The sequence below is a fragment of the Brachionichthys hirsutus genome, chromosome 10 (genome assembly GCF_040956055.1).
Source record: "Brachionichthys hirsutus isolate HB-005 chromosome 10, CSIRO-AGI_Bhir_v1, whole genome shotgun sequence".
Classification (NCBI taxonomy): Eukaryota; Metazoa; Chordata; class Actinopteri; order Lophiiformes; family Brachionichthyidae; genus Brachionichthys; species Brachionichthys hirsutus.
In genome coordinates this window covers 14,718,280-14,740,974 of record NC_090906.1, presented here as the reverse complement: position 1 = coordinate 14,740,974, position 22,695 = coordinate 14,718,280, and the positions used below count along the sequence as shown (strand labels likewise).

Here is a 22,695-nt window from a genome sequence, read left to right as displayed (position 1 = left end):
ATCGTAATATGTCGCCTTTAAGGGTTAAGTGGCTGTAAATGTGGCTACACTTTTCATTATGTTCTACAGACAAAGCACCTAACAGAAGAAAGGGTTCAACAAACCTACCTTGCACACGCAGCGCACTGTGTCTGAAGTCTTAAGCAACATTGTGTTTCTTCTGCTCAGAACCTGGAACTTTTAATATGTATGAGTATGAAGTGCAGGATGCAGTCACTGTGGCGTGGCCTCACAAACAGAGCAAACATGTAAAGCTATGTTTCTTCTTCTGCTGATAAGGCAGACCAAAGGCTACAACAGATATTGCTGCCCCCTGCTGTTGGATATTAATGACCCCCAATCATCAGTTGTCAAAGAATTCAAGGTGGCTAAGTGCAAGTTTACGATGAATACCAAGATTCCAATGAAGAGGTCAGAAATGTGGATGTCACAACAAGATTGGGATGCAAATGGGCTGCTGGCACATTCGTGGCACAAGTGCACTGAAGCTGAAGGACATCATCGGGAACCATGCATAGGGAGTCAAGGATTCAGATCCACACATTTACAGCAGAGCCAAGGAGGAGGAGAGACATGAGCTATTGATGGGGAATGATGGAGGACCCACTGTGTGGAGGGAGTGGAACAATGGCACACAGGGAAGATATAGATGCATCACAACAAGGTCTTCTGTACACTGGCTGATACCTTAGAGCGGGGGAGACTGAAAACGCAGTAGACCAACGAGAGACCAGGGAAGAGCAGAAACCACCAGCCCCCAAGAGGATCTTTCTCCAAGTGGCACAATCTTGGAAGATGAGAGTGTACCTGGGAAGGAGACTTGTCTTCCCCTAGTTTGTACAAACATCACTGAGGCCCGACTTGGTCTTGTGGTCGGAAGAGTCAAAAAAGATCATCTTGATTGGACTGACGGTACTATGGGAAGATGGTTGCAAGGAGGCATATGAAAGGAAGGCTTCCAAGCACCAGGACGTTGTCGGGGAGTGCAGGGTCAAGGGATGGCTGGTATGGCTATTCCCAATTGAGGTTGGGTGCAGGGGTTTCCCAGCACAGTCTGTGTGGGAGACACTCACAGCGCTGGGAGTAGCAGGAAGAGGGAGGAAAACCTGTGGGAGGTTCCTGCTGCCTCCCACAGGTTGGGGAGGCAGCAGAAACAGCATCTTTTTGGCTCCGTAATAGAAGAGAGGAGTTGAACTGGGGGCCAGGAAAGGATGGGCAATGACTGGCCATCAATGCCGGACCCGCCGGCTGCAGGGCATTGTGCTTTAGGGTCTACCCGCACAGTTAAAGTTGGAAAACACCTGAAGAGGTCTTTTCCTGGAGCAAAGTGACAGTCATGACTGAACTATGTAGCATCGCCAAAGATGTATTCGACAGTGATCCTTTTCACAAGTCTTAATAGTTTCGTTCAGCACAACACACGTCAGTTGACATTCCTTCAGTTGTTTCATAAGACCATGTTTCTAGGTCTAGTATCATGTATGCAGTAAAAACCAGTTTCTGCAGCTGCTCCCAGATCTGTGAGCAGCTCCATCATTTGAAGCAATGCCGGTGCCCAACCATAAATTGTAATGTTTGACAAATTAAATTACATTTTTGAAATGACAGGAGTACCGTGTCAGTTCAAAGCTCAATGGTACCCAATGTGTTATCTTATTGTGTCATGTGGGACAACAAAGCTGCAGGTGAGGGAAACTAACCAGCTTCATTTCAGCAGCGGTGAGGGCGTCCTGGATTGGGCGAGGTACGCGCTCAAACAGATCAGCACAGAGATCCTCAAATTGACTCCTGGTCACCTTAGTTTTGAAGTCTATGTCATCCATTAAATTTTCCACCTGAAATGAAGAGAAAATGCAATAGGACTACTTCCAACGTGACCTGGATATTGGTCTGGTTCACGAAGGTGTTTTCTCATATATACATCAAGAAACTGCTGCATTTCCTCAAATGTAGGAGGAACTTTAAATCAATTAACTTCATATTTTTCAGAGAATTACTGAATTGCTTTTTAATGTTCAAGCAGCAAAACAGACCGAAAGTTGTGGGTTCAGGTCCCTGGACTTACCTGGGCCATGAAGTCCACATTTGCACTAAGCACAGTCTTGAGTCTCTGGGCTTCTTTGAGGAGCTTGGCCATGGCCCGTTGGTTCTCCCTCACATCTTCCTTGCTTTTCTTTTGCTCATTGAACAATTTGGCCAGGTGGTCACGAAGTCGCAAGTCCATTTCAAAGCCCCCTAACCCACGGTCAAACCTACAGCCAGAACAGGGGCAGGACATCAATTCCTCGTCAGACTAATCTCTGAGGAAACCAACCCAAGCTCATATTGATTGGTTTTCAATCACATTTACTTTTACACCAGTTATTATAAAAATTCTAAATAGTATTATTTTAATTACGTGCAGCATTAAGGAAAAGTATTAAAAACGTAATTACTCTACGTAAACATTTTATATTTAATCCATTTTATTAAATCGCTGGAACTGAGATGCCGTTTCTTTGTCATTCAGCATGCCTCTATAAACGGCGCTAGCTGATTGGACGGCACCTTGCACTTTCACAGGCCGTTTCGCGGATACCGTCATCTTGTGTGCAAGGGATTCTGGACCTGATTGGGGGCTACTCGCCTGTTCTGAATAAAATTTCTCTGAATATGGGAAAAGGAGATCGTTGCGCTGTATATATGTGCGGCAATTATCGCTGATCAATTGATCGACACCGCCTTAAGTACCAGGTAAACAAAACTAATCACGTGATTCAGATCTCGCGAGATTTCTATCAAAATCAGATAGTTTCTTCTCGCGAGATCTGAATGCTGAGTGAAATCTCACGAGAAGTAACGATTAAACAATTGTGGGTACTTGAGTTGGAAGTGCGGATAACCTGGGGTTCACTATACATACAGTAAACTGTACGGTTTACTATACATACAGTAAACTGTACAGTTCACTATACATACAGTAAACTGTACAGTTCACTATACATACAGTAAACTGTACAGTTTACTACACATACAGTAAACTGTACAGTTTACTATACATACAGTAAACTGTACAGTTCACTATACATACAGTAAACTGTACAGTTCACTATACATACAGTAAACTGTACAGTCGCATCTGAACTATGAAAAAAAGTGAAGACCTATAGTCCGGAAAATACGGTACCCCACATAAATATATGTAGATGTTGGGTTTTACTTTTGTGAGACATATTATGTCATTTCTATTCCCAAAAAGAATGTAATTGCTTGATGGGGAAAAAGCCTTTAACAAATGCTCACCCAAAACTAAAAGCAAAAAAAAAATTGGTACAATGTGAACGGTGCATAACTACCAACAGCTCTGAATCAGTGCTGATGGACCCAGATCTCGTGGACCACACATATGCTGCCCAGGAGTGATTCATTTCGAGGTAGGTATCAATCACATATGCAGAAATCATCCATGCTTTTCTTTCTTTGGTGATGAATGTTAGGTCGTAAAATTGTATAAATGAGTGAAGGACAAGCTTCCATCACTGGACTCACCCAACACCTCTGATCTGCAGCTGGGGCTGGGTGCCAGACTCCTTTGTTTTGACCATTTGATATGACACAATGGTTGCTGTTGTGCTGCCTGACCCCATATCATAAAACATGATGTTCTGAAAAGGAATGAGATCAAAAGATATAGAAAAAAAATTAAGCCTTTTATCATATACAATTATAGATAAATGAACCATTACAGCAAAAATAAACGTTGACTCAGTCCGAAATGCATTCATTTGAATGCTCTTTCCAGGTATTCCTCTGTCACACAAGTAAAATGCTCTAAATGTGGGCTAAACACAAGATTGATTTGACAGAAACGACATTTTGACCTGGACAGTCGAGACTATGCCAGCAGTACTGTGATAAGTGAGAAATGCAGAATGCAGCTGCTGCGCTGCCTTCACTGTGTCACGTAGTCGTTGTGACACCTGGAGGGACACACACCTGCATACAGAGCTGACAAAGATGACTGGAGACGCAGCACCCCGGAAAATTAGCCATTAAAAATGTAGGCAAACTCCTCAAACATTACGTTTGGGTTCCATACGAGAGTTAATGGAACCCCCCCCCCCCCCCCCCTCACTCTGCCCTGCCTCTTCTTCCTCAGTTAACCTAGTTCAGGCATGGGCAAACCCAGGCCCGGGGGCCATATGCGGCCCGTTGGGCTATTTAATCCGGCCCGCCAAACTTGTCCAAATTATATAGTTAAATTACATTTTATTATAATTAAACCTCATTCATTTGACCTTTTCCCCGTAATGCTACCTGTAAAATGCCAAATCTTTTAATGTAATGTCTTTTACATGTCATTTATATTAGCTCACACAAATACTCCAAAATGCAAATTGTCAAAGTTAAAAACCCATGTTCAAGAAAATTATTTTATAAATACCTTTTTCCTCCACTCACTTCATTTAATTTAAGCATTATTCCTGACTTATCTAAAATTGTCTTTGTGAAATGACATTTATCATGGCTTGTCAGGACAGTGCCAGTTGTAATAAGTATGATTGCATAATTTGTAGAAGAAGTGAAACAACAAATTTGCTGAGGTGACTTTTGTTTCATTGTTCTGGTTCAAAAACAACATGGCAGAATTTGTTAATGAAAAAAAAGATACTGGTCATTTTGTTCCGTTTCGTTACAATTTCTCTTTGACATATAAAGTCTCGTCTCGATCTCGATCTCGTCTCGGTCCTCGCTAGTCTCGATAATGTCTTGACACACACACAAACCTGAGGTACGGTGTTGATGTCTTTCCTCCTGAAGACGCCGTAGTTCAACGCCACAGCAGCGTTGTCATTAATGAGCTGAAGAACCTTCAGACCTGCCATGCGTGCAGCCTGCAGGACTGCCCTGCGCTCTGCCTGATTGAAAAATGCGGGGACGGTGATCACCGCATCTTTAATCGGTTGTTCTGGGAGTTGGAGAGATAATGAAGTATAAATTGGAAAATAATTGATACGCTTTACGTATTTGAACATGTTGTACAGCATTTTCCATAAACAGGCTGACCTGCAAAGTCCTGAGCCAGTGCACAAGAATAATTGAGCACCATACCGAGCAGCTCCTCAGGTGTGTACTGCATTTTCCTGGAGGGAAAAACACACAAGTACAGGTTAGATGGGCGCTTCTTTATCCAATTTATTGCAATCCTGAGTAACCATCTTCATAACTAGAAAAACTCAGACCTTCGCCAAGCACATCAGTCTCCCTAAACTGGGACTTGCACCAAAAATAATGGTCCTACATTTATTTGATCTATTTGTAGATGTTGAACCATGAAAACAAACCTTTACTAATTTGATCCACACTGATATCATTATTGGTTTAGAAGTAACTCACGAAAAGCACACTTTCAGTAATGGTGGATTCTTCTGGACCTAGATCCAGAGCTTTTGAAGATATTAGTGATCAACCGATATATTTTTTTATGGCCGATGCCGATACCAATTATTAGTGGTCAAGGAGGCCGATAGCCGATATTTGGAGCCGATATTTAGAATAATCCCTAACCCTAGCTCCAATGCCTAGCTTCGTTTAAAAGCATTTAAGCATATGTTTGTTTTGTTTTTTAAATCTTGGACAGTAATCAATAAATCTTTGTTTGAAAATTGTGACAAGTGCAGGCAGCTCTCAGGCTCAGCAGCACATCTAACAAAGTTAAATGACAAATTAAACAAATAGCTTCCTGACATTTTAAATAAAATAAAGTAAGTAAAGCAAAGTTGGATAAAAAAAAAAATCCAGAAATGTGAGTCACATTAATAATAATAATAATAATGCTTGATTTTATATAGAGCAAAGACGCTTCACATTGTGTGTGGGCTGTGGCTCAGTTGGTAGAGCGGGTCGTCCAGTGATCAGAAAGTCGGTGGTTTGAATCCCAGCTCTGACTGTCTGCATGTTGAAGTGCCTTTGGGCAAGACACTGAACCCCAAATTGCTCCCAGTGGGTCTGGCAGCAGTCGCCCACTGGAGGGTGAATGTGTGTGTGAATGGGTGAATGTGAGGGTGAATGTAAAGCGGTGGAAAAGCGCTATACAAGTGCAGTCTTATTCATTCACTCCATACTTGGTGGTGGTGAGCTACGAGCCCTCCTGACCAACATTCACTCGCTCACAACATTCAAACAGGCAATGTGGGTGAAGTATCTTGCCAAAGGACACAACAACAGTGGACACAGGTGCCGGAGCTGGGAATCAAACCGCCGTTCGTTATGGACAATCTGTGACAAGCACAGAAGTCCAATAACAAAACACCACTCTGATTCCGATCAGGGGGGCCATTTCTCCCAATCACACCCCTCCAGGTCTCACTGTCATTGCCAACATGGGCGTTGAAGTCCCAACAAAATGAGGGAATCCCCAGAAGGGGCACTCTCCAGTACCCCCTCCAGGGACTCCAAAAAGGGTGGATACTCTGAACTGCTGTTTGGACCATAGGCACAAACAACAGTCAGGATCCGCCCCCCCACCCGAAGGCGGAGAGAGGCTACCCTCTCATTTATTGGAGTAAACTCCAACATACAGGCACTGAGCCGGGGGGCAATAAGTATTGCCACCCCTGCCCGGCGCCTCTCACCAGTGGCAACTCCAGAGTGGAAGAGAGTCCAACCCCTCTCAAGAAGGGTGGTTCCGGAGCCCTTGCTGTGTGTCGAGGTGAGGCCAACTATATCCAGTCGGAACTTCTCAACCTCACACACCAGCTCGGGCTCCTTTCCCGCCAGAGAGGTGACGTTCCACGTCCCTAGAGCTAGTTTCTGGAGCCGAGGGTCGGACCGCCAAGGTCCCCGCCTTCGGCTGCCGCCCAGCTCACACTGCAGCCGACCCCTCTGGTCCCTCCTATGGACGGTGAGTCCACGGGAAGGTCCCATTTTGCTTCTTCGGGCTGTGCCCGGCCACCAGGCGCTCACCATCGTGCCCCACTCCCAGGCCTGGCTCCAGGAGGGGGCCCCGGTGACCCGCGCCCGGGCGAGGGAAGCCCAGGACCAATTGTTGTACACATCATAAGGGGTTTTTGAGCCACCCTTTGTCTGGTCCCTCCCCTAGAACCTGTTTACCAGGAGCATATAGCCCCCCCGACAACTGAGCTCCTAAGGATCACTGGGACACGCAAACCCACCACGATTAGGTGGCGGCTCAGGGAGCATTAGATTGGTGCAAAAAACGTTCTGCTGCTCTCCAGCTAGATGGCTTCTCTTGTGCTCATAAATTTCAATACAGTAGTCCCTCGATATAATGCGGTTCATCTTCCGCGACCTCGCTGCTTCACTGAGCTTTTTAATGCAATTTTGCATACTTTTTTCTTTCTTGCACGAACGCGCATTGAACGTGTTCTGCGACCTGATTGGCTAAAGGACTGTACTGTGCCGCTGTCAATCTCCTTGTCTCCTGTACAGTGCAGAATGCGCTCAACTAGCCAAATCGACATCAGCATATTCCTACATCCGAAGTAGTACAGTATTTGCAAGAACCACAATGGCGACGAAACGTTCTGCGCCGACAAAGGCACCTGTGGTTGCATCCAAAAGGCAGAGGAAGACGCTAACCATTGTACAAAAAGTTGTACTTCTGGACATGCTAAAGGAGGGTAAATGTTACGCGGCTGTAGGGCGCCATTACGGAATAAACGAGTCTTCGGTTCGTTACATAAAAAAGGAGGAAGATAACACAAGAACGACAGCAGCAATATGTTTTAACAGGGAAGCAGAAAGGGTTGTAACTGCCCGCAACAAGAACATCGTAAGGACGGAGTCTGCTTTAACTTTGTGGATCAGCGACTGCAGGTACTTTACTGTCAAGAACAGTAAAAGTAGGATTTAAAGTGATCAGTGCATGGAGTGAGATTGGCCAGTACTTTGCATAAGGAAATACAGTACATGAGTTATTGCACATAGTGAGTGTTTGTCCCGTTTAGTCCTGATCGGTGTTCAGAGCGCTGATGTCTCTCGGTATAAAACCGTCTCTGAGTCTGTTGGTCCTGCTCTTGTTCAACCTGTAGCGCCATCCGGAGGGCAACAGGTTGAACAAGGCGTGTCCAGGGTGGGAGGAGTCTCTGACGATGTTTGTAGCTCTGCTGAGGTAGCGAGAGCCGGCAATACAGTCCAGGGGGGGCAGAGAGCAGCCGGTGATCTTCTGGGCTGTGTTGATACTCTCTGCAGGGTTTTCCTCTCTGCTGCTGTGCACCCGGCGTACCACACCGTGATGCAGTACCCAGGATGCTCTCCAGGGGGCTCTGCAGAAGGCCACCAGCAGCTTCTCCTCCAGGTGGTTCCTCCTGAGCACCCTCAGGAAGTGGAGTTGCTGCTGGGCCTTCTTCACCACCGCCGTGGTGTTAGCAGACCGGGACAGGTCGTCGGTGATGTGGACGCCCAGGAATTTAAATGAGTGGACCCTCTCCACGCAGCCCCCCATGATGGTCAGTGGACCCTCTCCACGCAGCCCCCCATGGTGGTCAGTGGAACCGGGTCTGGGCTGCGCTTCCAGAAGTCCAGGATGAGTTCCTTAGTTTTCGTGGCGTTCAATGAAAGGTTATTCACCGAGCACCACGCCATCAGTTTACCAACCTCATCTCTGTACGCCGACTCATCTCCACCCGAGATGAGCCCGACCACGGTGGTGTCATCGGCGAACTTGATGATGCCGTTGGAGGGATGGGTTGGCGTGCAAGAGATTCAAGAGTCACGTCACGTTTGTTTTCGCTCTCCGAACCGCTCTCCGAACCGCTCTCCGAGCCAACAGCTAAGCAACGAGCTAGCCGGCAACGAGCAGGCTAGCTAGGTACATGGATCGGCGAGCAAGGCAGAGAAATCTACAAGACGTTGACCTGGGCCGACGGTGAAAAGGAGGATCCTTCTAAGGACAAGTTTGCAAGCGAACTGCGTGGGAACGGTGGACGACCGAAGGCAAACACGCGTTCACGAAGACGGGGGGACAGCGCCGGCGACATAACGCCACAATCTGCCAATGGATCGTGGATGCCTGGGCTGATACATCGGTATCGACCGTGGTCCGAGCTTTCACGAAGGCAGGAATTGTCACTGAACGGACAACGGCGACTTTGACGGGACCGGGATCGGATGCCGTACTCGCCCAGCTGTTCAACTCGGACACTGAATAAGGAATAAACTGACTACTGAACAAGGCTGGGATATATTATGAATTTCTCATGTAAAAATGAAGATGACTACATTGCGGATTTGGCTTATTGCGGGTTATTTTTAGAACCTAACCCCCGCGGAAAATGAGGGACTACTGTATACGCTCTCTGCGGAGTTTCTTCACTCGCAAAACATTCTGTGTCCACGGAGCCCCCCCCTGCATGCACAGCTCACTGCTGTTTTACCCGTGCCATGGCTAAATGGTGGAGCCAATCAGATGGTGCTGTGGGCAGGACAATGCTGGACACAGAGTAGCGACTGCATCAGAGCCACAATAAGCCAGTTTACATTAATCTCTCATCGGCTGTTGGATTAAAAATGTGCCGGATGTGTCCAAATGCCAAATATCAGCCCATTTCATTGGCCGATCCCTAGAAGATACAAGAATTCTGTTTGTCCACTACTAATTCCAGTGTCTTGGTAAAGGCAGCAAAAACAAGAACCTCCCTTGTGGAGTAACGAGAGAAATATAAAAAAAATAATTCTGTTTTGTTCTAAAACTTGCCCCCAATTTTAACTGGATCTGTTTCCTCATGTAGTAAAGATAGAACTAGGGAATACGGGACAACACACAGAACAGGAGAGCCTGAAAACACAGAGGCAGCTGATCAGGCGAGATGAATCTGCAATTCGGTGGTAAGATAGAGGTCTACGTCCTGCATGACTGTCAAATTCCATAAATATCGGTCAATAATCAACCGAGATAATGAGGCACAAATGTTAAAGCTTTATTGACAGCAACGCTACCTAAGACTTCAAAGTGGTGCAGAATCGAGGATCTCTTGTGGATCTTCACAAAATTGTAATCCATGTTCCTGGTAAGATTCCCAACATTTCCCGAACTTTAAGTTATCTTGTTAACAGACAGACGCATAACCTCCTTGGTGGAGGAAACTAACAATCTGAATGATATACTAGATCAATAGTTAAACATAGCAATCAGTGATTCACACTAAACTACTTCAAAGACTCATCATGTGATACTGAAAGCATAAGGAGGCAGGTAAGAACACCTACTCTGAGTTGTGGAAGTAAGCAGTGCCTCTCACTGGGTCTGCCTGGAGCTGGTGCTCAGGGAAGCTCTTCTGGTAGCGCGCTACCTGGAGATTGTCATGCCGTCTGCCCAGGAGGTTCTGGAGGCGTCTATAAACAGTTCTGGGGTTCTTCACAGACTGAAATGAACACAATGGCTCACCATTAATAGCATACAGGGAAAACATTTTAGAAGATAAAGTTCATGTTTGAAATCTTCATTAAACGGACATATTTGACATTGAGCTTAAATATAAGAAGAACTCTTACCACTCCTAGTGCACTATCGCCAAACAGTCTTTCATTCTCCTTCAAACACACAGCAACGGGTGTTTTCCTCCGAGACTCCCTGAAGACAATACGACATACGGTCATCTGAACATTCTGCTCATCGTGGGCATTTAGAACTCTCGCGTCTTCAAGAACATCGCCCCGATCCGATCTCGTGATCGGAAACCGCGCATTGGTATTTAATATTTCCTGCTGCACTAGTCCAAGTCCAAAGTAAAAAAGTATTTTATTTATTACTTGAATGTTCAAGCTACACCACAGAAGTGCTCTGTTTAAGAGTTAAATGTTGAAATAAGATGATAAACTAAAAAATAAGGGACATCCTGGATCCGTTTCTTCACTCTTTATTTTTAATGCGTTATAGAAGTATCGATCAGGACTCGGTATCGGTTCAAAATCAAATGACTCTGAGGCAAACAAAACTCCCTGCAATGTAACAACAGCAAGCGTTAAAAGACGTATTTCACTAAAAAGCGATAAACTTCTCCCCGTATGATACGGCCGACTGTTTTGGTGCCGAACTATCAACGAAACAGACGCCTGTTACGCCTTCCTCCTTTCCTTTTAAGGAACAAGTGGTTGTCATGATAATGATGGAATATTTTATTTAGACTTTCACTTTAAAGTGGAATTTTAAAAGTTTAAGTTGATGGTTTCAGAATCTGTAGATCTGCTCTTCATTCCATGACTATGATGGATCCACAACCTGCCCGGCCCTCTATATGCTCCACACACACACACAGCCACACGCACACACGGGCAGCATATAGCACTCAGACAGAACGCCGTGTGATGCCTGAAGAAACATTGGACTGCAACTACAAAGTCCACACATCCTTCTGGAGAAAGGTCAGGCTCATGTTCTAATCAAAGGCAGATCCCTGGTTGTTGTATCATGACATTCACAGTAATACCTCGACATACGAGCGCTCCACGCACACGTCACGCAACATTCATGCGTCAATGGCGTCCGGAAGTGATCTGGCACGCCAGTGCGAGCGGATGTTTGTGTACGTGTGAGGTACAATTACTATATAAAGTGTCTAGGTACTGTAACCCCCCCCCCCCCACGCACTGCACACCACCGTTAGCCGCTATCATCTGTCTTGAAGGTAAAACTCATAAAGCCACATTTTATATCACAGTACCACTGTATACAATTAATTATATAATTTTGTGTGTGTGTATATTGTTATTAGTTTTGATTCAAGTGTTTTTATTTGACATAAAAGTGATTCAAGTTACGAGCTCAGTCCAGGAACGATTTATACGCGGTGTTACTGCATACGGCTAGAGCGGGGGCCGGCAACCCAAAATGTTGAAAGAGCCATATTGGACCAAAAAAACAAAAAACAAATATGTCTGGAGCCGTACAAAATTAAAAGCCTTATATAAGCCTTATAATCAAGGCAACACATGCTGTATCTATCTATATTAGCTATATTAGCCGACTATCAAAATGACTAAGTTGGTTACGAATACATAATGAGCCTTCATGATGAAATGTTTATTTTCCCTGCAGCGCATCCTGTGGAGAATGACGCATCAAGTTTAACTTCAGTACAATATTATTATCTCCCGGGATGCAACAACACTTGCAACTTTGGAGATGCAATCCACTTTTTAAATCTATTTAAATCTATCAGCCTCAATTTGAGATTTTAAAGGTACAGTACACGCTGCAGGAGTCAATCAGCATGATCCATGCAGTGATGCAATCACACTTTCTCTCACTCCCAACTGGGTGCTCGGCTGCAAACGTAGCCTTTCCCTGGAAATGTCTTTCCACATGACTCTTTTTGTTATTTGATAACTTCTCGCTACAGAGCAAACATTCAGGCAATCCTTCCGCATCGGCAACGAATGCAAATGATTCGGTCCAAGAATCGTTGAATCCTCTGTTCTCTTTTTACCTTTGGGGGGGGGGGGGGGGGGGGTCCATGGCCCATCACACAGCCACCTGCCTGGCACCCCGCCCTGCTGATGTGTCGCAGGCTTTGAAGCAAGTCTTCGTTGACAGAAGTATTGGAATGTAATATTTATTCTACACATTTTTACGGCATTGGAAAGCGTAAAGAATGTTTGTGTCATGTTTGTCCTCCAGAAACCATATTCAAACAAAAAAATTTTTTTTTTCCATTGTCAATTATTTTGGAAAAAGTGCCAGGGAGCCACTAGGTGGCGCCAAAGAGCCGCGTGTTCCCAGCCCCCGGGCTAGTGGAACATGCACTTCACTCAGATCTGTCCTGTGCAACTACCTACGTACACACTGATCCTCCATGTTGACCCAGTCCTGCAGACTGTAGAGCTGGAGGACGATATTCTTATAATAATATTTATTGGTTTTATTTAGCGCTTTTCTGGACACTCAAAGACGCTTTACATTGTGCCTTACTCATTCACTCCACACTGGTGGTGAAGCTACTACTGTAGCCACAGACTGACAGGGTGAGGCTGCCAAGCGGGCCATCGGCCCTCCTGACCCCACCGACATTCACTCGCTCACAACATTCACACAGGCAACGCGGGCGAGGTGTCTTGCCCAAGGACACAACGAGCCGTGAGGTGGAGCTACGATCGAACCGCCAACCTCTCGGTCCTAGGACGACCCACCGCCGCCCCATGTTCAATGATGCTGGTAACATGATGCATGTTTAATTAAGATGCTAAACAGTTATCTGGCATCAGAATAAATGGATCACACTCAAAACTAAATCAAATCTTCCTTTACCTCCATTTTTAATGTGATTGTGTCTTTTAACAGACGATCAGATTCCAATTAGATTTTGTGAAGGGACAAGAATGAACCACGATCTTTGAGGCAGATCCAGAGTTCTGCAACCACTGAATTGATCATGGATGTATTGGTGAAACCTTTAATGACAGCGTGAACGGTGCCCTCAGTAAACCCCTCCCAACAGGAGAGAGTCTGACCGCTAGCAGAGTACTTTTGTGTAATAACCTCCCCGTCATACTTACTTGTTAAGAACAATCTCCATCGGCACGCCAGGCTTCACTATCGCTATTTTCATCCACTCACTCCCGAGATCGACTGACATGACAGCTACAGTCGCTGCAAACACAAAGACACGTTACACAGAGCGAGGCAGAACAGGAACGCCGGAGACTGCCGGACGGTGGAGCTCATCGCTGATCCAGCGCCTGGCAGAGCAGCGTTCACCAATCTGGGATTCATGTAACACACGGCTCTACATGATGATGGATCACATTACCTGTGGGAGAGGGCAACATCGCCAAAACAAGCCAGAAGACGGCACCCAGCACAGCCTTCCTGCCCCCCATGATGAGCTGTGAATGAACAAATGCAGTATTTATTCCAGCAATGCGATCAGCAGAGTGCTCTTTACTCAGCCTAATCTCTAACAGAAACCTGCAGCACCTTAGTCTCTCCGTTTGAATGCTTAATGGACACCCCTCCACTCTCCGGGGGACGTTTTCACTGCCCTGTAAGTATCTGTTTGTTACCCTCACCAAGAGTATACAAAAACAACTTCTCCAGTCGACTGCATGCGTGATTCTGCAACGCTTCACGCCGGACGCCACCCTGCTTTATCCGGGCTCGGGACCGGCCCAGGGGAGACGCTACCCGTGCTACCGCTGAAGCTGCATTATTATGCACAAACAACACGATAGATTTTCACGGGACAGAATAGAAAGCCTTTATTGCACTTGCATAGTGGGACAAGACGACTTAACAAGATGGCGGCGCCCGTGCGTGCAGCGGCTCCATGCTCACCGATAGATTTCCATGTCGTGAAATGGTAACTCGACTGCACATAAATAGCACTTTTCCACCTTTGCGGTGCTCAAAGCGCTTTACAGTCAGACCCACTGGCTTCAGTGTCTGGCACAAGGACACTTGGACATGTGGACAGTCAGAGCTGGGATTCAAACCGCTGACTCACTGATCACTGGGCGACCCGCTCTACCAACTCGGCCACAGCCGCCTCAATCAAGTTCAGGATCACGTTGAAAGGTCTTCCATGTCGTCAAGGGGGAGAACCCATTAAGCACACGTTTCAAAGCCAAGGCCCGCAGGCCAAACCTGGCCCACCATTACCATTTATGTGGCCCTCTAGAAATTAAAACCAACTAGAAAAGCCCTCAGAGCACAGACCTCCCCCAAGCAGCTCGCTCCCCTCCTAACTGGATCTACACCGTCCACATGGTGATCTGGATCAGCACCAGAAGGTTCTAGATTGTTCTTGGTATCTTTATACACCAACATGAAAAGACAAAGTGAATCAGAGATGATGTGTATTTTTAACAGATTCTTGAATCCATGAATGGTTTTAATGTTAAAATTAAATATTTTTTCCTGACCTCATTCTGGATCCGATCCAAATGAAATTCAGTGCTGAGACACCCCCCCTCCCCCCCCCTACATAACTAAAATTCCATAAACATCAGTAGCATGTATTACAGTACAAGTACAGTCACACAGTAGCATGTATTACAGTACAAGTACAGTCACACAGTAGCATGTATTACAGTACAAGTACAGTCACACAGTAGCATGTACTACAGTACAAGTACAGTCAAACAGTAGCATGTATTACAGTACAAGTACAGTCACACAGTAGCATGTATTACAGTACAAGTACAGTCACACAGTAGCATGTATTACAGTACAAGTACATCAAACATCCTGTCTCAGAGGAGCATTTCTTGCGGTCTTGTTTCCGTTGAAAGTCCTTCGTACATAAATCATCGACATTTAACAATACCAATAAAATAAAAATAAATTGCTCCACAGATGCAAAATATCTCTATTGGATTGCCACCAAAATGTAATCATCTGTTCCCGGTAACATTCCAAACATTTCCTGACAATTTCATCAAGATCTGTCCAGATCATTATGAGTTATACAGACGAGCGATTACACGACCTCTGCCTCGCCGGAGGTAATCAACGATTCTGTCACGCACGCTGTAGACGTTGTGGCAGGTTGAGGATCAATAGCCTTGGTTTACTCATCTGCTTTCAATATACTGTAATGAAAAATGATGCAGTCTTGATTCTATCCTGTGCAGTGTCCTCAGATAAATGGACGATTCCACCATTCACAGCCTTTACATCTCTGTAGTTTCCTACGAACGCTCCTCGTCCAGACCCCCCATGTTCTCCTGTCCTTGCACCCCTCCCACATCTCAGTTTAGGTTAGCAGCACACATTCACACACCCTCCCTTCCTCGTTTCGTTCACTATAAGGAGACACAAAATGCATTCCCTTCCCTAAACCGACAGTCTGACAGCCGTTGGTATACAGCGTGTCTAAGACATGGGGCAGAACGCACCCCTGGGGGGCTCCTGTATTAATAGTTTCACATTACAGAGTTAAATTTCCTGATAAAAGGGATTCGCACAATGTACGCGTTCACCCCTGAAATTCAGTGATTCCTTCTATGGGACTCTTTTCCTCCGTTTCCTGGTTATCTAGTAGTTTAGGTCTAATTGATTAAAAATACTACATCGGTGACCTAGGTACCTGTTATGTAGCATTAGTGTGTAATACAGACGTAAATATCAGGTTAACCACATTAAATCAGTTGCATATGAAAGTGTTTGCAATTCTGTTGCTCTTGCTGTAATAACAATGAAGAGCTATTTTATTCTTGTTACATCATCACATGCGCCGAAACCCGACTGGAAAACATCGAAAGCGTGACGACCGACGGGCAGCGGGAACAACCAAGAGCTCGTAGGTTTATGTACAAACCGTGTACGAAAGGAGACCATTACAGGTGAGAAACACACGACATCAAGTATCATCTAAGGCAGCGGCCGGAACCTTTCTGACTAAGAGAGCCATGAAAGCAAAATATTTGGACATTTATTTCAGTGAGAGCCATATAATATATTTTAAACGTGAATTCAGCTAAACGTCAGTATAAGCGGTAAGCAGGTAATAAACTAGTATAATAAGCCTCTGAACGTTACGGACTAACGTGAGCGGACCCCAGAAAGCAGAGAACAGAGACGGTGCGATGGTTGAACTGATCATTTACACCTGGAGCTGCACACAGGACGAGGGGGGGCTGGAGCCCAACGTAATAATACACAGCCGAGAGAAAACCAAAAAGCAAGTGATGCCCTCTTGAAGCAAACGCAGGGCCCCGTCTTTTTCACACGTTTATTCCAAAAGAAGGTCCCAGGTAAGAATACATTAAAATAGTAGTAATCTGGAATTAAGGTGGAGCCAAACAAAGTCCACTCTGCCACCGTGCACACAGCTGGCCACGCCCACCCCTAACGGCGGGATGACGGCCTACTTTTACAGTGGCAGCCCAGGCTCAGGGCGGAGCCGTGACAGCGTGCTTCCGCTCTGTGATTTTTCACAATAAAATGCAACACAAGCTCTACTAACAGACGGCGACCGGCTGGTGCCGCAAACAAAACGGAACATAAGATCCAGACAAAGTGAACAAGTTACTCACAACAAAAAACACGACACACGACCTGGGCGCGCAAACCAGCTGCGGTCAGCACGGGCGAGGATCAGAGACGGGGCGTGGCACAGGGACGTTCTGCACCCCGGGACCAAAAACACACAACAGTCCGACCCGACGGGGGGCAGCGGGGGGCAGAGAGGATGCTCTCTCCACAAAGGCCGATTCTTTGGTCCGTTCGTCCTAAAATGTACGATACTCGTCATCTTTTTTTCTTTTCGCTAGCAGCACGTCAAGGATTAGTAAATGCTAGCGGTACGTCAAGGATTAGTAAATGCTAGCAGTACAGGAAGGATTAGTAAATGCTAGCAGTACGGGAAGGATTAGTAAATGCTAGCAGCACGGGAAGGATTAGTAAATGCTAGCAGTACGGGAAGGATTAGTAAATGCTAGCAGCACGGGAAGGGTTAGTAAATGCTAGCAGCACGGGAAGGATTAGTAAATGCTAGCAGCACGTCAAGGATTAGTAAATGCTAGCAGTACAGGAAGGATTAGTAAATGCTAGCAGTACGGGAAGGATTAGTAAATGCTAGCAGCACGGGAAGGATTAGTAAATGCTAGCAGTACGGGAAGGATTAGTAAATGCTAGCAGCACGGGAAGGGTTAGTAAATGCTAGCAGCACGGGAAGGATTAGTAAACGCTAGCAGCACGTCAAGGATTAGTAAATGCTAGCAGCACAGGAAGGATTAGTAAATGCTAGCAGCACAGGAAGGATTAGTAAATGCTAGCAGTAGAGGAAGGATTAGTAAATGCTAGCAGCACAGGAAGGATTAGTAAATGCTAGCAGCACAGGAAGGATTAGTAAATGCTAGCAGCACGGGAAGGATTAGTAAATGCTAGCAGCACGGGAAGGATTAGTAAATGCTAGCAGCACGGGAAGGATTAGTAAATGCTAGCAGCACGGGAAGGATTAGTAAATGCTAGCAGCACAGGAAGGACTAGTAAATGCTAGCAGCACAGGAAGGATTAGTAAATGCTAGCAGCACGGGAAGGATTAGTAAATGCTAGCAGCACAGGAAGGATTAGTAAATGCTAGCAGTACGTCAAGGATTAGTAAATGCTAGCAGCACGTCAAGGATTAGTAAATGCTAGCAGCACGTCAAGGATTAGTAAATGCTAGCAGCACGTCAAGGATTAGTAAATGCTAGCAGCACAGGAAGGATTAGTAAATGCTAGCAGCACGGGAAGGATTAGTAAATGCTAGCAGCACAGGAAGGATTACTAAATGCTAGCAGCACGGGAAGGATTAGTAAATGCTAGCAGCACGGGAAGGATTAGTAAATGCTAGCAGCACGGGAAGGATTAGTAAATGCTAGCAGCACGGGAAGGATTAGTGAATGCTAGCAGCACGGGAAGGATTAGTAAATGCTAGCAGCACGGGAAGGATTAGTAAATGCTAGCAGCACGGGAAGGATTAGTAAATGCTAGCAGCACGGGAAGGATTAGTAAATGCTAGCAGCACGGGAAGGATTAGTAAATGCTAGCAGCACTGGAAGGATTAGTAAATGTTAGCAGTATGGGAAGGATTAGTAAATGCTAGCAGCACAGGAAGGATTAGTAAATGCTAGCAGCACGTCAAGGATTAGTAAATGCTAGCAGCACGGGAAGGATTAGTAAATGCTAGCAGCACGGGAAGGATTACTAAATGCTAGCAGCACAGGAAGGATTAGTAAATGCTAGCAGCACGGGAAGGATTACTAAATGCTAGCAGCACAGGAAGGATTAGTAAATGCTAGCAGCACGGGAAGGATTAGTAAATGCTAGCAGCACGGGAAGGATTAGTAAATGCTAGCAGCACGGGAAGAATTAGTAAATGCTAGCAGCACGGGAAGGATTACTAAATGCTAGCAGCACAGGAAGGATTAGTAAATGCTAGCAGCACGGGAAGGATTACTAAATGCTAGCAGCACAGGAAGGATTAGTAAATGCTAGCAGCACGGGAAGGATTACTAAATGCTAGCAGCACAGGAAGGATTAGTAAATGCTAGCAGCACGGGAAGGATTAGTAAATGCTAGCAGCACGGGAAGGATTAGTAAATGCTAGCAGCACGGGAAGAATTAGTAAATGCTAGCAGCACGGGAAGGATTACTAAATGCTAGCAGCACAGGAAGGATTAGTAAATGCTAGCAGCACGGGAAGGATTACTAAATGCTAGCAGCACAGGAAGGATTAGTAAATGCTAGCAGCACGGGAAGGATTAGTAAATGCTAGCAGCACGTCAAGGATTAGTAAATGCTAGCAGCACGGGAAGAATTAGTAAATGCTAGCAGCACGGGAAGGATTACTAAATGCTAGCAGCACAGGAAGGATTAGTAAATGCTAGCAGCACGGGAAGGATTACTAAATGCTAGCAGCACAGGAAGGATTAGTAAATGCTAGCAGCACGGGAAGGATTACTAAATGCTAGCAGCACAGGAAGGATTAGTAAATGCTAGCAGCACGGGAAGGATTAGTAAATGCTAGCAGCACGGGAAGGATTAGTAAATGCTAGCAGCACGGGAAGGATTAGTAAATGCTAGCAGCACGGGAAGGATTAGTAAATGCTCGCAGCACGGGAAGAATTAGTAAATGCTAGCAGCACGGGAAGGATTACTAAATGCTAGCAGCACAGGAAGGATTAGTAAATGCTAGCAGCACGGGAAGGATTAGTAAATGCTAGCAGGAGTGACTGTCTGAGCAACCGAGTTACCGGTAATAAAAAGCAACTGAAGGGAGAGGATCTTCTTCTGTTTCCGGCAATGCTGAAACATCGTCACCTATTGTTTAGATCAGGGGTGTCCAAACTGTTCCTTGGGGGGCCGAGACACTCCAGGTTTCCTTTCCCACCATCTCTCCAGCAGCTGATCCCTAATGAGCTCCTTCTCTCAAGTTCAAGGAGGTGTTGATCATCAGAATCACCTGCTTTAGTAACCGGCTGGAAGGAAACCCTGCAGCGCCTCGGCCCTTCCTGGAACCGTTTGGACACCCCTGCTTTTACATCACACTTTAGGCAGAGGCAGCGGTTATGTGACCGCCGGCGTCCATCGGTTAGCAAGACACCTCAAAGTTCTGGACGGATCTGGATGAAACTTTCAGGAAATGTTGGGAATCTTACCAGAAACAGATCCTGGGTTCTAGATCACCCGGCCTCGGGACAGACAGCCCGTCTCAGGACAGATACCCGGCCTCGGGACAGACAGCCCGTCTCGGGACAGACACCCGGTCTAAGGACAGACAGCCCATCTCGGGACAGACAGCCCGTCTCGGGGCAGACACCCGGCCTCGGGGCAGACAGCCCGTCTCGGGGCAGACACCCGGCCTCGGGGCAGACACCCGGTCAAGGGACAGACACCCGGCCTCGGGGCAGACACCCGGTCAAGGGACAGACACCCGGCCTCGGGGCAGACAGCCGGTCTAGGGACAGACAGTCGGTCTAGGGACAGACACCCGGTCGAGGGACAGACAGTCGGTCTAGGGACAGACACCCGGTCGAGGGACAGACACCCGGTCGAGGGACAGACACCCGGTCGAGGGACAGACACCCGGTCGAGGGACAGACAGCCGGTCGAGGGACAGACAGCCGGTCGAGGGACAGACACCCGGTCGAGGGACAGACACCCGGTCGAGGGACAGACAGCCGGTCTAGGGACAGACAGCCGGTCGAGGGACAGATACCCGGTCGAGGGACAGACAGCCGGTCTAGGGACAGACAGCCGGTCTAGGGACAGACAGCCGGTCGAGGGACAGACACCCGGTCGAGGGACAGACACCCGGTCGAGGGACAGACACCCGGTCGAGGGACAGACACCCGGTCGAGGGACAGACACCCGGTCGAGGGACAGATACCCGGTCTAGGGACAGACAGCCGGTCGAGGGACAGACAGCCGGTCGAGGGACGGATACCCGGTCGAGGGACAGATACCCGGTCGAGGGACAGACACCCGGTCGAGGGACAGACACCCGGTCGAGGGACAGATACGCGGTCGAGGGACAGATACCCGGTCGAGGGACAGACAGCCGGTCGGGACAGACACCCGGTTAAGGGACAGATACCCGGTCTAGGGACAGATACCCGGTCTAGGGACGGATACCCGGTCTAGGGACAGACAGCCGGTCTAGGGACAGATACCCGGTCTAGGGACAGATACCCGGTCTAGGGACAGATACCCGGTCTAGGGACAGACACCCGGCCTCGGGGCAGACACCCGGCCTTGGGGCAGACACCCGGTCGAGGGACAGACACCCGGTCGAGGGACAGACACCCGGTCGAGGGACAGACAGCCGGTCTAGGGACAGACAGCCGGTCTAGGGACAGACAGCCGGTCGAGGGACAGATACCCGGTCGAGGGACAGATACCCGGTCGAGGGACAGACAGCCGGTCGAGGGACAGATACCCGGTCGAGGGACAGACACCCGGTCGAGGGACAGACACCCGGTCGAGGGACAGACACCCGGTCGAGGGACAGATACCCGGTCTAGGGACAGATACCCGGTCTAGGGACAGACAGCCGGTCTAGGGACAGACAGCCGGTCGAGGGACAGATACCCGGTCTAGGGACAGATACCCGGTCGAGGGACAGACAGTCGGTCGAGGGACAGACAGCCCGTCGAGGGACAGACAGCCGGTCGAGGGACAGACAGCCGGTCTAGGGACAGACACCCGGTCGAGGGACAGATACCCGGTCGAGGGACAGATACCCGGTCGAGGGACAGACACCCGGTCGAGGGACAGACACCCGGTCGAGGGACAGATACCCGGTCTAGGGACAGACAGCCGGTCGAGGGACAGACACCCGGTCTAGGGACAGACACCCGGTCGAGGGACAGACACCCGGTCGAGGGACAGACACGCGGTCGAGGGACAGATACGCGGTCGAGGGACAGATACCCGGTCGAGGGACAGACAGCCGGTCGGGACAGACACCCGGTTAAGGGACAGATACCCGGTCTAGGGACAGATACCCGGTCTAGGGACGGATACCCGGTCTAGGGACAGACAGCCGGTCTAGGGACAGATACCCGGTCTAGGGACGGATAGCTAGCTCTGTCCGGGACCGGAACTAACCCGCGCAGAGACACGTGAAGCTAACTAGCCTTTAGCTTACCGGCAGAGATGAAGCTGAAGCCCGAGCAGGATACGCTGTTCAGCCCGGCTCCGAGAGTCCTGCTCGGTCCTTCCGATTCAGAGCCTGCTTGTTGATAGCTCGGAGATCCTCTTATCACCGGCTCGCTCGCACGCGTCAGGCCCGGAACGCGGTCACCTCAATCGGTCCACTGACGCCGCGGCTAGGGCGGAAGCTAAGGTCAAAACGCCGACAAGCAGACATACTGCTTCCGGTTGTTTTAAAGAGTAAAACACCTCGCAAACGAGCAGCTTCATGGCAGGCTGGAACTTTAAATTCAAACAAATATCAGACCAGAAGTCGTATTTATTATTGCTTTTAAATATACTCCGGAATTCAAATATCGAAGTCTTGTCATAAATCTATACATACAAATATGGGCTGAGTTCAAGTTGCTTCCGTGTGGAAGCAAATGTCTAAATTAGGACAATTAGACTGATTTTTTTTTTCCTATGGCCATTGGTATTTAAACCAGGCTCTAGTCTAACCAGTCTAGTTCCGCATAGCGAGCATGTTGGGCTTGTGCCCTGCAGCAAAGCAAACTGCTCTTAACTTGAAACCGTTTTCCTCGCGTAACTGCAGCTGACTTGACTGCTACCGCGTT

General features: G+C 47.5%; 1 protein-coding gene across 1 annotated transcript in view; it reads right to left on the bottom strand.

Moving 5' to 3' along the window:
• Window positions 1–22,166, bottom strand: part of hyou1 (hypoxia up-regulated 1) — a 46,389-nt gene extending 24,223 nt beyond the window's left edge. Inside the window, exons 1-10 of the mRNA XM_068744199.1 lie at window positions 22,074–22,166; window positions 13,749–13,824; window positions 13,495–13,588; window positions 10,495–10,573; window positions 10,210–10,364; window positions 5,047–5,123; window positions 4,767–4,948; window positions 3,529–3,644; window positions 2,066–2,252; window positions 1,701–1,835 (exon numbers count right to left, since the gene is read on the bottom strand). Of these exons, the coding sequence (XP_068600300.1) occupies window positions 1,701–1,835; window positions 2,066–2,252; window positions 3,529–3,644; window positions 4,767–4,948; window positions 5,047–5,123; window positions 10,210–10,364; window positions 10,495–10,573; window positions 13,495–13,588; window positions 13,749–13,818 (1,095 nt within the window). The 5' untranslated portion in view covers window positions 13,819–13,824; window positions 22,074–22,166. The remainder of the gene's footprint in view (window positions 1–1,700; window positions 1,836–2,065; window positions 2,253–3,528; window positions 3,645–4,766; window positions 4,949–5,046; window positions 5,124–10,209; window positions 10,365–10,494; window positions 10,574–13,494; window positions 13,589–13,748; window positions 13,825–22,073) is intronic.
• Between the last annotated feature and the right edge of the window lie 529 nt (window positions 22,167–22,695).